This window comes from Miscanthus floridulus, chromosome 7, assembly GCF_019320115.1.
Source record: "Miscanthus floridulus cultivar M001 chromosome 7, ASM1932011v1, whole genome shotgun sequence".
NCBI classification, from domain to species: Eukaryota; Viridiplantae; Streptophyta; class Magnoliopsida; order Poales; family Poaceae; genus Miscanthus; species Miscanthus floridulus.
This window is the reverse complement of record NC_089586.1, coordinates 111,519,665-111,542,273: the sequence shown is the minus strand read 5'-3', so window position 1 is coordinate 111,542,273 and position 22,609 is coordinate 111,519,665. Positions and strand designations below refer to the sequence as shown.

Genomic DNA, 22,609 nt, shown 5'->3' with positions numbered 1-22,609 from the left:
CTGCCCATCCGTATAAAAGGAGCGGCCGGCGAGGGCAGCCCCTCGCCCAATCATTCCCTCCGCTTTACCAAAACAGCCACTCGCCCAATCATTCCCTCCGTGCCTCGTCTTCGCGCCGCCTCTCATCTTCCCGGAGCCGAAGCTTCCGCGCCGGCGGCGGCGGCGGTAGGTCACTCTCACTCCCCTACCAAATCTCCTTTCCATGCATGATAATTCGATCAAATCCATCTTGTCCGGGCGTCGCGCTGAGGTGGAGGGGTCTCGATTGGTGAGAGGGTTTAGGGTTTTGATCCTGCAGCAGATCGTGCGCTCGGCTGGTATTTTGTTCCGTTGTGGTTTTGTAGAAGTGGCGATGTTTCTCTGTGGCTTTAGAGAGCCGTGGTGTATGCTGTCCTGTGAATTTTGTATTTTTTGGCCTAATTAGATTTGTTGGTGTCGGTTTCTGGTTTGAGCAGGAATATGGCGGGGAAATCCAAGGGTGGAAAGAACAAAGGGAAGGCGCAGGGCGCGGGTCAGTCCGCCTCTGCTGAGCCAGAGGTGCCGGCGACTGACGGAGCCGAAGTGGTTAACCCAGAGAATGGGGAAGTAAACGAACCCCCTGCCACGGAGGATGGTGTGGCAGATGTCGAGAAAGGAGACGGGGATGGCCCTGAGGCTGTGCAGCCTGCAAGAAAGCCAGCTGAAGGTGAGGCTATGGCTTCTTTACTTATTCACTGATACTGACATACTGCAGTTGTATTGTATTGCTTGAATAGTAATACAGTGAACACGATGGGACATTGTGTTTTACCTGGGTACAGGTGGACAATATACTTTTGATCTAGACATCTAGTATGTTATTTGGCTGAAGCTATGCTGAATAAGTGACATGTTTGCTCCTTCAATGTTTGTATGGCTGTGCTTACACTAATGATTCTGGATTTATGTGTTGATAATACTAGTACTTTGTAGTGATATAATATTTCTGGCCAAGCTCTGTTAGAGTAATCATCTACATCCTTACGTGTTTCAGTTGGACTGTTAAAACTTTCATCTATGGAATTTAGCATGTTGTATTGTTGTTGTTTTGCATGAAAAACCTTGCCTGCATGCTTTTAAATGGAGACAATTCCTGTGAATGCACTGCTGCTTTAACAATTAACCATTCAAGCAGGAGAGCTTCATCTGTACCCTGTTCCTGTCAGGACACAATCAGGTGAAAAGCTCGAGCTGCAGGTAAGTGTAAAAAATGTTCTTTCTTTGTCTATTTGACTTGAACTAGTTCTGTCGTTTCATGGTATGCTATTATTTACAGCTAAGCCCAGGAGATTCTGTTATTGATGTTAAACAATTCCTCTTGGATGCTCCTGAAACATGCTTCTATACATGCTACGATTTGATATTGCATACTGAAGATGGGTCAGCTCATCAGTTAGAAGACTACAATGAAATATCAGAAATAGCAGATATAACCTCTGGTGGATGTTCACTGGAGATGGTTGCTGGTATGTAACATGTTCCAGTTTCTTCTCTATTGTCCTATGTCAGTTCTTATTTCGTGGAGCTGAAGTAAATGTTCTTTCAGCAATATATGATGAGAGGTCTATTAGGTCACATCTCCAACGTGTGAGGGAGCTACTATCCCTGTCTAGTCTTCATGTTTCCCTATCAACATCCTTAGCTCTGCAGCATGAGTCTGCTCAGGGAAAATCTGCAGGTACATCAGGTCCAATATTTTTTTGATCTGCACTTGTACTTATACCTTCCATATTTGGTGTAAACGCCTCAAGTAATGTTTATAGTACTATATAAATTCATGCAACTTTAAAACCAACCTGCTGTCGATTTTGACCTTACTTGATTCTACCCCTGCTCAACAGGTTCTGAAAAAAGCCCTATTCAGGAGCTTGATGGTTTAAATTTTATGGAGGATAGTGCTGGTGCGCTCACTAATTTATTGGCTTCTGCACCAGCAGAGATAAAATGTGTTGAAACCATAGTTTTTTCGTCTTTCAATCCTCCGCCGAGTTATCGGAGGTAATCCTGCCATCTTGCATTGCTACCATTGTCATATTATTCTTGCGTATCTTCAGAACCATTCTTATAAAAATCAGTCTTCTAGGCCTATTAATAAGCGTAACACACGGAGTACTTAGCATCCTGTTTCCATTATAACCAGTCAATGTGGTCTGATCCTCCCATTTTCCCCATAATCGGGCTGCTATCAAGCCATATACTGAGCCCTCTTGGCACAGCTTCAGCATTCCAGCTCCGAGCTTCACCTTAGATCTTGAGTTTGTATGCTAAAATCAAGAACCTTAAGACTTCTTTGTCTAGAATAGAAAAAAACAGTTCAAACAAACAACTTAGGTGTATCCACAGCTAAAGCCCCACAGATTTCTGGAGCTAGAAATACTCAGCTCCAAGAAATCCATAGACTTTTTTGGCTGGAGCTGGAGCTCTCCCAAACAAGACCAAAGTTCTGAAAGGTAGGCTTTACCTTTTCTATAGAATGCTGGAACAAGTATATTTGATTTTTTTCAAGATTGTTGCATCGCAATAAATAAATAAATATAGGTAGTACTCTAGTGCTCTATCCTTTTGTTGGGATCTGCACAAAACTTGAAGTGCTTGATGGGTTAAGTGCAATATCCTTTGGTTTGTCTGCTTGTGCTTTAAAATGTCATTAGCTCAAAGAGTGCAGCATAGAGGCACCACCCATTATTTTCTCAAGTCTGGTAAGCTCTGGTCATTTTGCCTAGAAAGGTGTTTTACCTGAAGATATGTTGCTTTGCCTATACTTGGGCTATGTAAATATTTTTTATGTTAGTCATAAGCTGTGATGTTGGAATTCTTGATAACTGTATTATTGTTTTTCTGTGTATTTCTTGTTAAGTATAGATGTATATATTCCATATACTGGGCTTGATGCCTAATTCTGTAACATTGTTGTGAGCTTGTCAGTTTTGAGTTGGGATTTTGAGGAATTAACACTTGATAGTGGTTTCCTCAGGTTACATGGAGATCTCATCTATATTGATGTTGCCACATTAGAAGGAAACAGATACTGCATTACTGGAAGCTCCAAATCTTTTTATGTTAACAGTAGCAATGGAAGTTTATTTGACTCGAAACCTACAAAACAAGGACTGGAGGCCAGCACTCTCGTAGGCCTACTCCAGAAGATCAGTGCCAAATTTAAGAAAGGTCTGCTATTGATCTAAATTTTATCCTTGTTGGTTGTACTGCACTATGTTTAATCTTTGCTGACATTTGGACAAATCTTTTGAAGGTTTTCGTGAAGTCTTGGATCGCAGGGCATCGGCTCATCCATTTGAGAATGTTCAGTCTTTGCTTCCAGTGACTTCTTGGTTAGGAGCTTATCCTGTGCCAGGTAATGTTGTCAGTGATTCACTCCCCGACTATATTACATATTAGAAATCCAAAAAAAGAGCTGTTCTGTGGCATGTTTTTTTGGGGGTTTCCTTTTGTATTCTCTAATATGTTTTTGAAGTGCTTTGGTGCAAGTATGACTCGACCATGCTATATATTACTGCCTAAATTTAGTTTTGCCACACTTTCATTGGAAGAAAATTGCCATATAGACTTAGGTAATCTCTAGCTAAAACTCTAGTCTATATTAAGTGTGGCATGATGCTAAACAGATTATACCAATATGTTTGTCTTGTTTAAACTTCTCCTATTGGCTTCATAAGCTACGAAGGCATTTCAGCAGTACTGTTTCCTTTTCAGCAGCTTGGAACCTCTTACTCTTCTAATTTTCTTTCTTAATGATATTCGATAATGATATATTGGATCTCTCAATCTTGGTATAAACTTACCATTGGCAATATGTTATGAGAACTGAAAGCACTCCACATTCTTATATGTAACAGCGCATAGAAGGGATGCAGCCAGGGCTGAAGACTCTGTTGTGTTGTCATATGGCACTGAATTAATTGGCATGCAGAGAGACTGGAATGAAGAATTGCAGTCCTGCCGGGAGTTTCCTCATGGCAATCCTCAAGAAAGGTTCTTTAGTTGTTATCCCACTTACTGGATTGACTGCTTTATACCTGTAGTAACTCATTATTTTTGGCTGCGCAGGATATTGCGTGGCAGAGCGCTCTACAAAGTAACATGTGATTTTGTTGATGCTGCTGTAAAAGGTGCAGTTGGTGTCATTAATAGATGCATACCCCCAATAAATCCAACTGACCCAGAATGTTTTCATATGTGAGTAAATATAATGTCTATCTTTCTGCTTTAAAATCAGAGTAAACAATGTCAACAGGTTCTACGTTGTAGGAGTATTTTAGTAAGGTTATATCCGTTGCTGTGGCTATGTATGCTTTTTTCATGATTTTTGAAGCTAATGTTTTTTTTGGAGTTTGTTTAAAGTTGAAGGGATGCCATTGAAAAGCTGTGTAGAGCCTATCCTAAACTGAAACATGGTTCAACTTTTTACTCTCTGTGAAGAGCCTAAAGACTGACAATAACAAACACTGATCAATTTATATCTGTTATCAACCTGTGGTTTTAGGTACATCATGGAAACTGAATTTGTCTGCAGCTGATTTGAATTCAGCATGTTATTTTCAAAATGTTCATCCATTTCTTCGTCATGTCCATTTGAATCTAGAACATCCAAATGTCGTCACAATCACATGGACCACTTCAATACTTTAATTATATAACAGTGATGGGTTCTGCACTTACTATTAGACAATATTTACAAATCTATAGTCTAACCTAGTTGCCATGGGACCAACCAGATGACCAATCGTGATTAGTCTTCAACCAGACTGATTAGTAGAGCCTAGTCGGTTCTAGTCGTCCATATAGTCGGCGTATATATTTCAGGACATATACATACTATATATGTGCCTATATGTACTATATATATAGCGTACACAATAAAGCAAGCATCAAGACTACATTAGTGGTTAATTGGTGACTTGTAAAAGTTGATTTCTGAACTGTACAGAACTCCATATTCCTGTCCCAACAAGTGAGTAGCAGAGGGCAGCACAGCAACAAGCCGACTAGCAGAGAGGCTGCAGAGTAAGGGATGGAGGAGGGAAAGGGCACACATCGTCAGAGGAGGAGCTCATCACGAAGAGAGCGGTGACTTGAACTGGCAGAGGGCTCCGGCGGCTACTTCATCGGATACGAAAGACACACAAGAGACAGGGAATAGAGTGCGGGGGAGGAGTTTCGTGCGGGGGGAGGAATCACGTGCGGGAGAGGAATCGTCCTCGTGCGCGGGTGGAGAGGGATCACGCGGGAAGAATAGTAGCATCTTGTGGGAGGAATTTGTGCCCAGCGTCGGGGAGGATTCCAGTGCGCCTCCTACTGTGCGTTTTTGGGCGCTCATATGCGAACCCTAACAGGCCAAATTGCCAGACCAATAGCCCACATGTAAGCCCGGTTAAGCAGGCCCACGAAAAACAGAGCGACCAGCCTAGTTGGCTGACTAATCGTGATTAAGCAACGACTAATAGGACGGCGTGTAAACACTGAGTATTAGATCTCTATCACGGTGCTTATTTATAAAGTATCCTGAGTTAGTATGTCTCTGCTTGGACGCTTGAGTGATTGTAAAACTTATGTTGAATTATTGATAGTAAATTAAAAAATTAATATCAATGTCTACTAGATTATAAGCATTACCATTCTGTATTCAAAGTACGTCTTTTTTCACCAACTTGTACTTCCGGGAGTTGTTCCATGACACATTCAACTACCCTGCTTCTTTACTATTGTTCCAAGTTTATTTTCATTGTTTCCCAGTTTACCTGTTTATGGGTACTTTAATTGATTTTTTGTTTGTCAACATCCGCATATTCTGATATTTTTACTTCTCTATAAAGGCATGCTGAGGTAATTTGCACACTGTCAATTAAAGTTCAATCTTTACCCTATCTCTTCTACAACACTGAGTGTATTCTTATTTGTGCTCTTGTTCTAGCTTGGTGAGGCCTTTTAATTTAAAAGGTTTTGCTTCGTCATTTTGGTATTAGTGTAATGTTGAGTTATTTCCTTGTAATATGGATTGCTATGGCTACAAAACTGTTAGGAGCTTATCACTTTCTTGCAATGTATACATGCTTGGTCAAGTCTTATTTGAGTTTCTTGACAAGTCTGTTTTAATTTCACTCCTTCCAAAGCTTACCCCTGCTATTCCTCTATCCCTGCCCCAGGTATGTTCACAACAATATTTTCTTTAGTTTTGCTGTCGACTCCGACTATGAACACATTTCAAAGGACCACAAACCAGACTGCCAAAATGGCTCCAGCAGAAGCACCAAGGTTTCCTCCCCAGATGTGATCGCTAAGCCAGATACAAACCATGCTGAATCTGCTGATGTAGCTGACTCAAAATCCGAAGAGGCACAACTCGCGGATAGCGAGCAGGCGACATATGCTTCTGCAAACAATGACTTAAAAGGAACTAAGGCTTATCAAGAAGCTGATGTTTCTGGCCTTTACAATCTTGCGATGGCAATAATTGATTACAGAGGTCACAGGGTTGTAGCTCAGGTCTGTATAGAAATTACATGTCCTGGTATATATAGCGCTTTTAGAATCTTTTGCTGTTTCTATTATGTGTTCTGTAATCTGTTTTTTTCACTCATAACATCTTTTTGTATATTATTATGTCAAAATGTCACAAATGGTAAGCTAAACTCCAACTTACGTTCCAATTATACTGGACTTGTAGAGTATCATACCTGGTATTCTTCAAGGAGACAAGTCAGATTCCCTTCTGTATGGCTCTGTTGATAATGGCAAGAAGATATCTTGGAACGAAGCGTTCCATTCAAAGGTCAGTTGTAATAAAGAGTAAACATTTTTTTTCTGTTGAAAGAAGTCTGAAAATTGTGTTCATGTTTCTTTACAAGTGACTAGTCTAAACCTTGAAATTTAGTCCAGTTCAAATATTTGTTAACTAATTCTGCAATGCCATCTTCAGGACTAAGGTTTCGGTGCAATGTGAAGTATGATGATCGTTTATAGGAATTGTTTTAATCAGGCAACTTGAATTGCATGCTATGTTAAGTATTCCGTACTGAGCAACATTGTTGTTAGTGCACACTGACATATGGGTTGAGTGACTTATATTTCCGTCTTACTTTCGGAGTGCTTACATTTCAGGTTTTGCCTAGCTTTTTATGTTTGTTGTTGTTGCTTTGAAGTACACTTGATTCTTGAAGTCTTGGTAGGAAACTTGCATAAGAATATTTCATTTGCATAAGAATATTTCAATTATTACACTCGATTCTTGAAGTCTTGGTAGGAAACTTGCAGTGATCTGTCGCCACTTTAGTATTTTATGCTATGTGCACTCAACTTTTGGCAATAATTATCTGGGCCAGAGTTTTAATAGAACTCAAAAAGTCAAAACTAATGTTAATGTTATTTCATCTTATTTTGCAATTTAGCTTGTTCTCAGACTTTGGCTTATTCTCCAGTGTAACTAATGTTAGTGCTGTTCTGTATTGCTGTTTTAGGTAGTTGAGGCTGCAAAGCGGCTCCATTTGAAGGAGCATGTGGTTTTGGATGGTTCTGGCAATCCTGTAAAATTAGCTGCTACAGTCGAATGCAAGGGCATTGTTGGGAGTGATGACAGGTAATTTGATTCTTGAAGTTACACGCTGGGGTCTGTTGATGTCTGGTATAAGTAATGAAAGCACTCGCTACCATTTCATTTTCTTTTCTTAAAAGCTCATCAGTTTACATTTGTCTGTGCCTGAAAGCAATGAGCATGTTTTGAGAATTATTAGTAAGCATGTGGTTTAACTGTAATTGCTGGGTTCTGGCAATCCTGTAAAGTTTACATGAACTGTAAAAAGCCCTTAGATTTTGTTTTTCTTCCTGAGCTACCCTTTTTCCTTTTATAGCAATAACCGGGGGTTTTGTACTCGTGTTGGTATATTTAGCACAGTTGTTTTGTTACTTACTATCATGTAGGCATTACATTTTGGATCTGATGAGAGTGACTCCTCGAGATTCTAACTACATTGGACAAGAGCACCGCTTCTGTGTGTTGAGACCTGAACTTATAGCATCATTTGTTGAGGTTAGCTTATCACATTTTTTAATCCTATTCGCAAAATTGTAACATGGTTTATTTTGTGGAACATTTGAATTGCATATTACTGTATTTTACCATCTATATTTGTGCAGGCTGAATCCATGAAACAATCGTTTAAGCAGAAGGTTCCAGATGCTCCAGTTGCAAGTACTTCTGATGCTAAGGTTTGTGTCGATAGCAATCCCTGTGTTCTTTCTGTTTGTTCAGAAGCATTATACATAAATAAGCAACTAACCATTGATTTTTTTATGCCACTTCAATAATGCAAAATTGTTGAACTTGTAATCTTTTTGTGTCATTCATATGTTCCTTAAGATTCAGTTGCATGATCCCTAATTTGATTACCTAGAGTAGAGGTCTTTAATCGAGCGGTATATATCAATTTACTGTTGCCAATTTATCCCTCTTGAATATTAGATTAGTTTGTACACTCATAGACCAATGGTACTAACAGAATGAATAGTAAGACTGAATAAAAGAAGGTATGATGTTTAACATTTGTAATCTGGAAAATTATTCCTGTTGTTACAGGCTACCTCTGTTGAAGGAGATGACAAGTCTGAAGAAAGCTCTGTTCATACACACGAGGAAAATGACAACTCAAGCTCTGAGATTCTTTTCAATCCAAATGTGTTTACGGAGTACAAGCTTGCTGGCAGTCCAGAGGTCTTCAAAACTACTCTTTGTATAATTAATATCCATATATACCAATTTGATAACATTGTAGTGTTTGCTATTCCTAGGAAATCGCTGCTGACGAAGAGTTGGTAAAAAGGGCTGGCACATATCTTATGGATATAGTGATCCCGAAGTTTGTTCAGGATCTTTGCTCCCTTGATATCTCCCCTATGGATGGACAGACTTTAACCGATGCATTGCATCTCCATGGGATAAATATTAGGTATCTGGGCAAGGTTAGTCTGAGTCTATAGGTGGACCAGCTGAAATTGACATTTCATTTCATCTGTTCTGTTCATTATATGATTCTTGTTTCAGATTGCAGGCATGGTCAAACATTTACCACACTTACGGGACTTATTTTCTGCTGAGATAATAGTTAGATCTGCAAAGCATGTTATCAAGGTAGTATAACTTTCTTAATTATGCTTGTTACTGAGTCTGTTACTTGATTGTGGGATTTATTGCAAATTTATGAAAACCTACTAATGTGTAAAATTTATAGTAAACTGCAGTTAGGGTTTTCTGACTACCAATCTGGAAATGAGTGGTCTTATTCCTGTTGATTTTAATCCATTCTTTTTCCACAACTGTAAAGCCGAATTTCATTACTGGGCAGCAATGAAATTTCAACGAGTTTAACAAGTTTTGCAACACGTTTGCGACCATAACAGGTACTTGCCCACACCTCTGAACACAAAGGGTTTAGCGGGTTAGGCAACACTACCCCTTACCGGTGCAAAAGCTTAGTTTTCAGAAACGACTTGAACTAAAGTGCTGGCTAAAAAGTTGCTTATTAGAAGCAATTTGAACTAAAGTACTGGCTAAAGAGTTGCTTATTACAAGGCACTCGAAGGCTGACACAGCACACAGGCTGAAGCAAGGGTCGAGCCACTGATTCCAAATCACTACTTGATAATTGCCTTGGAGATCTCTGGTCCACCATTCTCTTTGATGGAAATGTAGCGCCATTTCCTGCATAACCTCTGTGCCTTTCTTCACTCGTTGCACGAACTCGTGGTTATGAAGCCCCCCCTGCCCAGTATTTCAGGACAGAGCAGATTAAACAAATAATCACGGGAGGAGATTTGATTCTTTTCCCTTCAAAACATGTAGAGGTTCTTATTCTCCAAATCATCCAGCACACTGCTGCAAGGCCAACCATGTACATTTGTTTTCCGTAAGGCAGGCTCCATTTTATCCAAACCTTGGTGTGGTTTTAATCCATTCAATTCGCATCATCGTATTATTATATAGTTATTCTTGTTTGAAGGGCAGGCCTGGTGCAGTGGTGAGAGCTGTCTCACTGAGTCACCAGGTCGCGGGTTTGAAGCAGCCTCTCCGCAGATTTTTTTTTTTGTGTGTGTGGGGGGGGGGGGGGGGGGGGGGGGAGGCTTGCCTCGGTTTTTCCCTTCCCCAGACCATGTGGGAGCCTCCGGCACTGGGTCTGCCCTTTTTATTCTTGTTTGGTTCCTTCTTGTATGCTAACCAAGTTGTTTGTTCTCACTCAAGGATATACTGAGGCAAAGTTTGGATCATGATATTGGGCCAGCTATTGCTCATTTCTTAAGCTGTTTCATGGGGAAAGTTTTAGGTGCTTCCACAAAGGGTAGTCTTAGCAATGCGCAGTCAAAAACTCTGAAGGTATGCCTTCCCAAGCTTGGTAATCTTGTGGTTTTGATATCTGCAGCAAACACTACTATTGAATTTTGTGATGTCGCAGTTTCATATTTTTTTATATGATTTTTAGGGTCATGAAAATAGCCAAATTCAAAAGTCTTCTAAAGGCCATAAACTGAGCAATGCTGCTGCTTCAAGAAAAAGCTTATCAACTTATTCCCATCTAACCTCTGATGGAATTTGGTTTAGCATTAAGGAATTCGCAAAATCAAAATATCAGGTACTTATGATTTTAGCTGTGTTTCTTTGAGGTCTTCACTTTTCTATTTGAAGAACATCACTAATGTTTTTTTGTTTTTTTTGTTTTTGTTTTAGTTTGAAGTGCCAGATGATGCAAGGCTTTCAGCCAAAAGGGTAGCTGTTCTCCGCAATCTTTGCCAAAAGGTTAATACCATTCTGCCTTGCATGCTACTTGTTTATAGCATGATTGTTGGTTTATTTGCTACCAAAAATATTGGTAGTTTGTGTTTGGTCCAAGCAACTTCTATTGTCCTTTTTTTATCGAATATTGGCCTGCATGTTGTATACATGCTCTCTGTAGTATAATAGGCCCATTGAAACTATCAAATGCCATTGTTTGTGCATCTATTATTTTTTTTAGTCACTGTACCTTGTACATGTAACAGGTAGGGATAACAATTGCTGCACGCAAATATGATCTGGATGCTTCAACTCCATTCGAAGCCTCAGATATGTTAAATCTCCAACCAGTTGTCAAGCATTCTGTTCCAACCTGTACAGACGCAAAGAATCTTATGGAAGCAGGGAAAGTCAGGATGGCTGAGGTATACAACTCTGTTATTTTTATTTCTGATGTAGTATTGTTGCTGTGAGGACTTATCCTGTTTTCTACAGACTGACATATATAATACTCCTAGTGTTGTGTTTTTTGTACAACATGTATGCAAATTTTATTAATGCATTTGAGCATTTCAGGGAACATTGAATGAGGCATATGCATTGTTTTCAGAAGCCTTTTCACTGCTTCAACAGGTATACACAAAAGCTGTTTAGCTTGAAATATCTGCAGGACTTCTATTTACTTGACCTTTGATTTGAAATTACAGATAACTGGTCCCATGCACAAGGATGCTGCAAATTGTTGCCGGTAAAATGCTAACTTCTTTACTTGCCTATTGTGTTGGTCTTACTTTTGTAAGGATTAAGGAAAACACGCATGAGAAATTGAACAATCTATTGGATATACTACGCCACATTCTTCCATTTAGATCATGGCATATGCTACTCACAATGTGTATATGGTGTTCGGGAAAAAAATACTCATAACGTGTACATGACTTCACTATCTTTCACCTCTGTGAATTACTATGCACGTGTATGTAAGAGTTGCATTACATCAGGGATACGATATTTAGTCAGATGTTCAGCTATGAAATGCAAAATTTGTTTAGGAGTTGAGGATTTTTTGTCATTTACTCCCTCCATTCCAAATTACAAGATGTTTTAGTTTTTCTAGATACATAGGTTTTGCTATGCACTTAGATATACACTATGTCTAGACTCTAGATACATAGTAAAAGCAATGCATCTGAAAAAGCCAACATGTCTTATAATTTAGAATGGAGGGAGTACTTTTGTTGTTCTCTACGTTCAGATTTAAATCCTTGGGAAAAAAACAAAATGCTTGTTCTTATTTGTTATAGGTACCTTGCTATGGTTTTGTACCATGCTGGTGATACAGCCGGAGCAATTGTGCAGCAACATAGGGAACTCATCATAAATGAGAGATGTCTTGGTCTTGATCATCCGGACACAGCCCACAGGCATGCATTTTTGTTTAAAAAAATGTTACTGCTAAATTTTGACATTATCCTTGAATCTGACATGAAGCCTGATGTTATCATTGGAAAAAACTTATCGCCTATGCTAAATCCCTTTCGTTTATGTTAAAATTGTGAAGCAACAGTGGAAAATTAATCTAAATTTTGCTATAAAGTTCATCTAAAATATGTAGGTTAGCTGCTGAGCTAGTGTTATTGTAGTCATGCAAACATTTTTTAGCTTATTAGTGTTATGGCATGTCTTGAATTCTACTAGTTTCAAGTTAGACAGAATCATTCTTTGATTTGTCAAATGCATTTTACATTTTTACTCTATTCAGCGAATTTTTACTATCCTTTTACACCCATTTCTTCTTCAGTTATGGTAACATGGCGTTATTCTATCATGGGCTCAATCAAACTGAACTGGCACTGCGGCACATGTCCCGCACACTACTGCTGCTAAGTTTGGCGTCAGGACCTGATCACCCAGATGTTGCAGCAACTCTCATAAATGTTGCAATGATGTACCAGGATGCCAGCAATATGAATACTGCTCTTAGGTATCTTCAAGAAGCCCTTATGAAGAATGAGCGACTTCTTGGCCCTGACCATGTTCAGACAGCTGTGTGCTATCATGCTCTTGCCATTGCATTCAGCTGTATGAGCTTATATAAGCTTTCAATTCAGGTTAGTTCTGACAACGGATACTGATGGGGTAGTTATTTCATACTGTTGACTTGACATGTTGGTGTTTCATGACAGCATGAAAAGAAGACTTATGATATACTGGTAAAACAATTAGGGGAAAATGACTCACGGACAAAAGACTCAGAAAATTGGTTGAGTACTTTTAAGCTTCGAGAAGAGCAGGTATATTTTCTATGTTTGTTGATTAGCAATTTACTTTTCAGAATATTGCAAGGGATATTGTGTAATTATCTTGACAGAACAATAGATTGTGATGTTTGCTAAATGGGTTAGTGTAGTTATTTTATTTAGCTTTACAGTCAGCAAGAAATTTTACTGGTTGATTCACTTTTGGCCCTGAGATTCTTGTGTGTGTCCTAGTGTGCCGTTATTATGTACTGGTAGAAAGTATGTCCATAACATATGTTTTTTTTCCCTTCTGATCTATTACCTCTGCATATCTTTGTCATTCTTGCATGTCGAACATTATTCTATCGTCAATCTCCACAGGTCAACGCCCAGAAGCAGAAGGGCCAGGGAGCTAATGCATCCGATAACGCTGTTAAATTCTTGAAGGTAAGCTAAATTGCAGACCTTCCTTCTATACCAGCTTAAATTCATCTGACTTTAATGGCCGAAGCAATATCCATGCTTCCACAGAGAGCTTACTTTGGACAAAGTACTGTAGATCATAATCCTCTTTATGATGCATTTTATTGTTCTTTTATGCTACTTTTGGTTGAATATTTACTCCTATAACTGTATGGCTATTGATATTTATATCTGCAGATATTGGATTTATGGTTGCATTGAATAACCTCTTGCTTTTGCAGGCAAACCCTGCATTTTTACAAGCAATGAAAGCTGCTGCCATACAATCAGGTGATGGGTCAGCAAATGTCAACAGGTCGCTCAATGCTGCAGTAGTTGGAGAAGGTGTACCACGACTGAGAGGAGTGGATGAGCGAGCTGCTCGAGCGACTGCAGAAGCTCGGAAGAAAGCTGCTGCAAGAGGCCTTAATGTCCGTTATGGCCCTGCGGCAAACCATGCGCCTGATGAACTAGCTCAGATTCTCAAACTCATCAATGCTGCTTCAGGGTCTTCCACGTCTGCCTCTGCAAAAACTGAGGAATCTGCCTCTGAAGGGCAGGCAACAAATGGATCTGTTCAAAACGGAACTGCAACTGAAGCGATGGCTGCGGATACCAACGGGCCATCTGCATCTGCTAAGTCCACTGTCAACACACCAGTTGGATTGGGGACAACATTGGAGTTGAAGCAGCAGAAATCAAAGCCAAAGTCGTAGAAAACCTGTGCCTGGCATTTTTTTTGGGCAACAGTTTTCGATTTTAGGGTGATTTGGGTTTTTACCTTTTGGCCCTGTTCGCTTGTCTTATAATCCGTATTTTTCGGCTTCTTTTCAGCCGGAACAATATTTTTCTCTCACAACAAATCAGCTTTTTTATAGGATTGCCACGTTCACGTGGTGGAAGAGTTCATTTGTTTTTGTTGGAGGTTCTTAGGAGGGTTCAATAATCATTACAAGAAAGAAGACAATTGTTTCGAAACATCATTGATAGACCACTGATGAGATAATGGCTAATCCTTAAGCTAGTCGGTACAGTACCTGTTTTAAAAAATTGTGCAAGATTAGTATGGTAATTTGTTGCCCAACAGTGTTATTTACACTTTGTGTGACTTTTTAGTGCTTCTGTTGGTGTGTGTGCATAACTTTTTTTAGTGCTCCTGTTCTTGTGCGTTCAGGGTTTCTGCAGCTCCACTGTGTTCGATTGTATTTTCATTTGATTTGAAGCATCTTACTGCGCATGTGCAATTGTGATGACTACTGACAAATGGATTTTTTTTTGCCGCGTACCACGTTAATGCCATAATCGATCACGCCGGGTATACCGTTAATGTAGTTCAAATGGTCGCTATATCTTTTTTCTGATAATGCTCCTATCAGCCGTCGGTGGCTGCATCTGGAGATTTTTTAAACACTTTTTTTAAACACTTTTTAATTCTAACACTTTTTTTCTTCAAAAGTAACACTTTTGGCCGTGACTATTTTCAGGGTGTGGTAAAACGCTGCGGCGCGGCAGGGGTGCGTACGTGACCACGTCTCTGTCCGCTGGTCATTGACGTGGCAGGACTTATCGCGCGGCTGTGGCGCGTCACCAGTTAGGGCGTGGCAGAGAGAAATAGAGGCCCGCGGCCTAGTCCCTTCCCCCCCTCCCTGTTTCACTCCGCACCGCCCAGTCGTCGCACAACAGTCGCCTCCGCGCTGCCCAGCCCCCGTCGCCGCGCCTCCTAGCCCGCACCGCCGCGCCTCCCCCACCAGCTCCCTTGTCTCCCTCTTTTAGTCTCTCCCTGTCCCTACTGTGCTGCCGCCCCTTCCCGTCGCCGGCGCGGCCGTCGCTTCCCTGTGGCGTAGCCTTCCTCTCTCCCCATCCTCTTCCTCCCCTGCCACCCCCTATCCTTAACCCTCCTCCAACTTTGGGCGCAGAAGAAGCCCGCCGTCGGCCGACCATTGCCGCCGCCGGCCAGCTCGTCGTCTTAGGTGGATTGGAGTGATCCTCTTGTCGCCGGCCGGCCATTCCCACTATGGTTTGTCGAGGTAATCCTCTTGTGCATTTGTTGCTTCAATATAATTGTTGTTAGCTAGGATTAGGATTCAAAATTAGTCAATGAAATTAGTAAAGTTAGCTAGATAGGTATAGTTAGTGAAGTTAGTTAGTATTGTTAGTATAGGTACTAATATTAGTTAGTGTATTTAGTATAGTTAGTTATTATAGTTAGTTAGAATTGTTGTTATAGGTATTAATATTAGATTAGTTAGTTTTCTTAGTTAGTATAGGTATGAATACTAGATTAGTTAGTACGCACGACGATTTCGATGACCTGATGAAGTTTCTGAAATGCTTTTGTAGATGGATTGTTGTGTTAGAGTTTTCTACGGAGGAAGTGTTATGAGAGAAGATGGTATGTTTGAGGATATGAAAGAAGAATTGGAATGGTTTGATGAACCTCCTAGCTTCAAAGTTCTTTGTGGCCGTTTGAATGGGAAGTTTGGCTGGTGATTATACACTGAAGTGGAGGTTTGATAGTGGAAAGACTAGGGCACACTACGTGTTGATGCCCTTGCGGAACCATGCTCACTGGTCTCGCTACAATAGGGCAATCCAAGGTTCCAATGTGGCAATGACTGAGGTGGTTGTGGAGAATGGGTACATGATGCATGGTCTCCATGAGGGGCCGTCCTTCGATGATGATATCAACAAGAATGTGGGGTTCATGTGGAACCAACTATGGGTGCTATGGATTTGGATGGTCAGTTGACGCCAAAGCAGTTTCATTCAAGTCAAGTAGGTTGTATAAGCAATGACTTCGATGTGAATGAGTTCGAATGGAAAATGGAGGAGCAGGAGGAGGAGGACAGGATCGATGATGTAGTTAGCAGTGTTTCAGACGATTCAGATGATGATCAGGGAGGTAGACATGCTATGCCCACACCGGTTGATGCCATGCTAGTACCTATTTATGGTATGCCATTACCAGTACCAACTGAGGTTTTACATGCTATGCCGGCTCAGGGTAGACTAGTCATAGATTTGCCAGCAGATGATACCCCCTATGATTCATGGGGCAGAATTAGCGAAGCACAACAGTATGTTCCACCACCATCTTACACAGCGACAGAGCTTGAGCAACTAAGGTCGATGAACGTACCTTTCAGGGGTGTTCCGAACTATAGGGATGTCAGCATGACGGATATGGCAGTTTGTGACACCGGTCTCCAGATGTATAGAAAATCATTGTATGACCATAAAAAAGAAATCCTTAGTAAGGGAATGATATTCAATACAATATCAGAGATGAAGCTCTTTCTTCAGGACTATGCTGTGTATCACCATAGGTGAAAGTGCAATCAAGCCTTAATTGTGGGTTTTGGTGATAATGACAACGCAATTAGAGAACTAATGAAATTTATCGAGATGACAAGCAGGGAACTTATATTTGAGGATGCTACACGGAATGGAGGAGTCCCCAATTACAAATATAGATGGCTTCAAACTTAAAGAAGATTTAAATTATTTTATATATTGAATTTGAGTATAGAAAAAGCCATACTATAAAGGGGGGCACAATGCTTAAGCTAATATATGCTACCAAGTGCTCAAACAACCACAAGCATCATTAGATTCACAGCCAAGATAGTCTACACTTTACTATTACCCTTGCTATCTTGTGTGGTGTGACACTGCCACACTTGAAGAGAGGATCGCCCGACCCCTTGGTCGCAGGCTCCGGTTTGCCCGACCGCTTGGTCGTGGGCTCTAGCTCGCCCGACCCTTTGGTCACGGGCTCTGTCTCGCCCGACCCCAAGGTCACGGGCTTCGGATCGCCAGCCCCTTTGGTCGTGGGCTCTGTCTCGCCTGACCCCAAGGTCGTGGGCTCCGGCTTACCCGACCCGTTGGTCGTGTCGACGTCTTGCCCGACCTCTTGGGTGCAGTGTCCGTTGAGGGCTGGGGAAATATATACTTTTCCCTTTCCTTCCCAATGGCTATCTGTGATTTTAGTGACCATTAGGGGCTGGGGGTATATATACCTTTCCCCTTCCTTCCCAATGGTAATGAACTAGCTCTCTTCTTCCTCATTTCAGCATGCCCAAAACAGAGTAGGAGCTCTCTCTCTCTCTCACTCCATTGTTGACCTCAAGACCTCAAGCAAATCTATGGATTTCCCCATCAATCCTTGAGGAAAAAGGGTCCCAAACTCGATTAGAGAGCAGCTGCATTGATTCCCAAACTCTAAAGAGCACTTGGTTCACGTTTTGGCTAGCAGTTGTGTTTGTTACTCTTGGAGCTTGGCTCCTAGCCGGCTAAAGCGTCGCCCGTGGAGCTTGCCAACTTGTGTGGCAGCCCCAGGAGATTTGTAACCATCTCTTGAAGCTAGTAAACTCACTCCTCATCTCAAGAGTTAAGTCTCTTGACTTGAGAACGAGGAAGGGCTAGAAAGCTCTAAGCCTTAGTGGCTAACCTCAACAACATGGAGGTAGGCAAGCCTTGGTGTGGTGAGCTGAACCACGGGATAAATCATTGTGTCACTTGTGCTTGATTTACATTACTTGCATGACATATTGTTGATTGAGGTGATTTCTAAAGTTTGAGGCTGATCTACTTGTGTGTGGTGTTCTCACTACTTTCAGCTGTCGATTTGTGATCTACTACCCTGTAGGAAGCTAAGAAATATACCCGATCTAAATTTTGTTGGGAAGATTTTGAACTGTGAACTAATCTCTTCTACAGGTGCGGTAGTGCCACGCTCACAGAGCGGCAGTGCCATGGGTGAATTTGACTTTGGTTTGAGTTGAATTTTTATAGGCCTATTCACCTCCAAGGCATACCAGAGATCCTACAAGTGATATCAAATCGGGTTACCTCGTGTGCGCTTCACCGCATGAGGTATGGAGCCCAGGGGAGGATCTGGTGTTGTGAAGCCCATCAACGTCGATCCGGAGGACGTTGGGCTACATGACACTGACAGCAGTGAGCTTAGCGCCTCTACAGTGAGCAACTCCACGCTCCCGCAGCTAGAGGCAACTGATGTCGAAAAAGCTCAAATGAAGAAGAAGAAAGAAGAAGAAGAAAGGCAGCTAGAAAAGAGAAAAGAGAAGCAAGAGAGAAGAAGAAGGAGCAGCAGCGGTTAGAAGAGAAGAAAGCAAGAAAAGAAGAAAGAAGACTTAAGAGAGAAGCTAGAAGAAAAAGAAGAGAAGCAAGAAAGAAGGAACAAGAAGCAAAAGCCTCCAATTCATCTTCAAGTGAGCTATCTAGCAGCTCTAAAGATGGTGATGATGATGAGTCCTACCAAGTGCATAGCAAGAAGGACAAGAATGGAAAGGGCAAGAAGAATGACGATAACAAATATGTTGCCGTATCCTTTAACTATTCTTCTATGTCTATGACTAACCATGATCGCAAGTCTTTCATCAATGTGCCCATGGGCAAGTTACCTCATTTTGATGGGACTAACTTTGCCAAGTGGAAGCACTTGATTAGAGCCTATCTTATAGGTCTTCATCCCGGCATTTGGGAGGTTGTTTGCAATGGATTTGAGCTACCGGTTGATCCCAAGAATCCAACCATGGAAGAAATGAGAATCATCCACCTCAATGGTCAAGCTACTAGTGTGCTACTTAGTGCCTTGGATGGTGATGAGTACAATAGAGTGATTGGTGTGGATGTTGCCAAGCAAATTTGGGATACTTTGCACCTTGCACATGAAGGGGTTGACAAAGTGAGAAAAGCAAGAATTGATTATTGATGTCCAAGCTCAACTGATTTGTTATCTTGGATGGAGAAAGGCCACAAGAGATGTTTGATAGGTTGATGACCATGGTGGGCACGATTATAGGCTATGGTTGTGATGAGCTAGATGATCACAAAGTGGTCAAGATTATGTTGAAAGCTTATTCACCAAGAAATGAGACCGTAGTAACTCTAATTAGAGACAAGAAGAAGTTTGAGTACTTCACACCAAATGATGTACTTGGGAGGATCTTGACCTTTGACATGCAAAGAGAAGAAACAAATAAGAGGAAGAAGCTTGGAGAATTGCAAGCAAAGCTAGAAGGCATCAAGATCAACAAGGTTGTAGCTCTCAAGGCCAACAAATCAAGCAAGCAAGGTGTAAGGAAAATGGACCCTAAGCCCATTTACTTTAGATTTTGGTGTTTGATGACCAACACAATCAAATTAGACTAATGAATTTGCAAGTGTTTGTTTTGTAGTCCAACAGGGTGCAAGACATGACTTGGACGAAGGCGACGTGATGATCCGATGATCAACACCTTAAGAAAGACCTTAGGAGCACAAGAAAAGACCCAAGATATCAAGCAAAGTCCAAGCATGAAGATAGGAACCAAGCCGTACGCAAGATCGTGAAGAAACGAGCTCGCAGAGGCGACCGGACGCTGGACCGGTGGCTCGGCAGACAGGCGACCGGACGTGAGGACCAGACGCTGGCGGCAACCGACCGGACGCAGAAACACAGTGTCTGATCGAGTACAGAGGGGTTCCAGGCGTGTGAAACTACGACCGGACGTGTCTGGTGGCAGGCGACCGGACGCTGGTAGCGTCCGATCGGTGGTTCGCGGCTCAATGGTCAGGACGACCGGACACGTCCGGTCAGGATGATTCAGCGTCCGGTCAGTAGCAGTTTCGCAGGAATTCGACCCTAACGGCTACTTTCTCAGCGGAGCTTATAAATACAACCCCAACCAGCCATTTGAGGGGAGTGGAGCTAAGGAAACATACCAAGAGTGTTGATACACCATTTGAGTGATCTCCACATGCATAGTGCTTAGTGTTTTATTAGGTGATTAGCATAAGTGCTTTGCGAAGTGCTTAGGTTGATTAGACCACTGCTTATGCACTTGCTCTAGGTGTTTGCCTAGTGTTTAGTGAGGTTTGCATACCTCTTGCCACCCCGTGCTTGCGAGCACAAGTGTTGTACATCGGAGGGGCTTGAAGTCTTGCGAGATCACACCAACCGCGTTTGTGGTGTGGCCGCCACCATGTACCATAGGGAACAAGGCCCGCGGCGTTTCAGCCGGAAGCTTGATAGTGAAGACGGCGGGGAGCATCCGGGAGAGGCTTGCCGAGAGGCACATCGGAGACCCACTTGCGTGTGGGGAAGGCCCGAGGCTATCCACGGAGTTACCCGACCGGGAGCTTGGCCCTTGCGAGGGATTCCTTGCGAGGGGCTCCAACAAGGACTAGGGGGAAGCTTGCGCGCTTCTCGATACCTCGGTAAAAATACCGGAGTCATCAACAGGAGTTTGCATATCTCTACCTTGCTCTTTAGCTTTCACATTTACATTGATTACTTTACTACGTTTGCGGTAGAGATAGCAACACACTAGCAAAATCATAGTTGCACATCTAGATAGCTTATCTATTGCATAGGTTTTGCTAGAGTTAGAAAAAGAGGCCATAGTTTAGAGTTAGAATTTTAAGTTGCCTAATTCACCCCCCCTCTTAGGCGTCACGGTCCCCTCAATTGGTATCAGAGCCGGTTGGCTCATTTTTGGACCCTTGGCTTAACCGCCGTTGAGCCGACGCTATTGTAGAGTGGTTGGGATGGATACCGCTAGGCCTCCACAATTTGATGGCACTAACTTCCTCTACTATAAGGCTAGAATGGCTTGCCACCTTGAGGCGGTTGATTTAGGTGTATGGAGAGTAACTCGTGACGGGATGAAATCCATCAAGAATCCCGAAAAACCGACAAAGAGTGACGAAAAAGAAATGTATTTTAATGCTAGAGCTAAGAATTGCTTATTTGAATCATTTAGCATGGATGTGTTTAACCAAGTGTTCACCTTAAATACGGCACATGAAATTTGGTTAAAACTCCAAGAGCTCCATGACGGCACAAGTAATGCCCATGAGCAAAAATATTGTCTAGCTAAGCAAAATTATGATTCCTTTACTATGAATGATGATGAGCTTGTTCGTGATATGTATTCTTGATTGAATCTAATTATCAATGAGCTCCATTCAATAGGATTATTAAAGCTAGATGATGCAGACATCGTGAGGAAGATCATCTCTGTTCTACCATAAAAGAAGTATGCAAGCATCATCACTATCCTTCACAACATGGAGAACTTGAGCACCATGACCCTAGGCATTGTCATTGGCAAGCTAGTGGCATTTGAAATGTCACATAAGATGGGTCAAGGAGAAGCATCTTCATCAAGCAAAGGCAAAGCTCTTGCTTGTAGCGAGAAGAAAAAGATGAAGGGCAAGAAAGTTGAGTCAAGCTCAAGCTCAAGCTCCTCAAGTAAAGAAGAAGAAGATGAGGATGATGATGATGATGAACAAGAATCAAGTGATGATGATCAATCTTCCTCCTCCACCTCCGACCTTGATGAAGAATCAATCAAACTTATCAAAAAGGTGGAGAAGATGATCGTAAGGCTCAATGTCAAGGGTGTGCCCATCCAAATTCAAGACCTCGTTTTCACCAATCAAAGAAACGAGCAAAGAAAGATAGGATGCTATGGATGCGGTAAGTTGGGGCACTTTGTGGAAGCTTGTCCAAACAGGCTCACACCCAAGGCAAAGAAGAAGGCGTGCAAGAACAAAGCCCTCACATCAATAAGGTCATGGGATGATTCTTCAAGTGAAGAAGATCATCACAAGAGGCAAGGTCATAAGCACTCATCATCAAGCTCTTCTCGTGTGTGCCTTATGGCACGAGGTAACGAAAGTTCATCCTCTAGTGAGAGCGATAGTGATGATGATTTGCCTTCTTACAATACAATTGTGCAACAAAACCTTAAATATGCTAAAGTTTGCTCTAGTCAATAAAAGAAGCTCAAAACTTTAAAAGAAGAGCTAGGTAGTTCACAAGAAGCATATAAGAATTTGCTTGAACAATATGAAAACTTTGCAAATCTCAATGTTGAACTATCTACTAAAATTGAGCAACTTGAGGCTAGTGCAACAACAAGTGCATGCACAATTAATGATAAGCAACTTGAAAAGAAAAATGAAAAATTAAAAGAAAAGTTAGCTAGCTCACAAAATGATTATCAAAGTTTGCTTACTAAAATGGAAATCATGTGCAAACATTGTGATGAGTTAACAAATAAAGTTGCTAATCTTGAGGCCGTCAAAAATACCCCCACCAAGG

At 41.5% G+C, this 22,609-nt stretch overlaps 1 protein-coding gene across 2 annotated transcripts; it reads left to right on the top strand.

Annotated features, from left to right (window-relative positions):
• Window positions 1-49: 49 nt before the first annotated feature.
• On the top strand, window positions 50-14,480 carry LOC136467573 (clustered mitochondria protein-like). Of its 2 annotated transcripts, XM_066466332.1 has the most exons (29): window positions 50-165; window positions 456-685; window positions 1,154-1,215; window positions 1,295-1,484; window positions 1,565-1,696; window positions 1,860-2,016; window positions 2,993-3,186; window positions 3,272-3,373; window positions 3,876-4,011; window positions 4,087-4,215; window positions 6,183-6,522; window positions 6,704-6,808; window positions 7,494-7,612; window positions 7,954-8,062; window positions 8,170-8,241; window positions 8,609-8,743; window positions 8,821-8,991; window positions 9,074-9,160; window positions 10,268-10,399; window positions 10,506-10,655; window positions 10,751-10,819; window positions 11,062-11,220; window positions 11,372-11,428; window positions 11,503-11,543; window positions 12,100-12,219; window positions 12,597-12,906; window positions 12,982-13,089; window positions 13,417-13,482; window positions 13,740-14,480. In XM_066466332.1, exons 2-29 carry the CDS (start codon window positions 460-462, stop codon window positions 14,211-14,213), a joined length of 4,152 nt encoding a protein of 1,383 aa, XP_066322429.1. In that variant the 5' UTR covers window positions 50-165; window positions 456-459; the 3' UTR covers window positions 14,214-14,480. The 2 variants fall into 2 exon arrangements, with proteins under 2 accessions (XP_066322429.1, XP_066322428.1); XM_066466331.1 differs by having other exon boundaries at window positions 3,876-4,215.
• The last annotated feature ends 8,129 nt before the right edge of the window (window positions 14,481-22,609 follow it).

Coding starts and splice junctions, on each gene's coding strand:
- LOC136467573 (XM_066466331.1), top strand. CDS start 460: ATGGCGGGGAAATCCAAGGGTGGAAAGAACAAAGGGAAGGCGCAGGGC. Junction 3,187..3,271: donor CAGTGCCAAATTTAAGAAAG/GTCTGCTATTGA, acceptor AATCTTTTGAAG/GTTTTCGTGAAGTCTTGGAT. Junction 8,063..8,169: donor TTATAGCATCATTTGTTGAG/GTTAGCTTATCA, acceptor ATATTTGTGCAG/GCTGAATCCATGAAACAATC.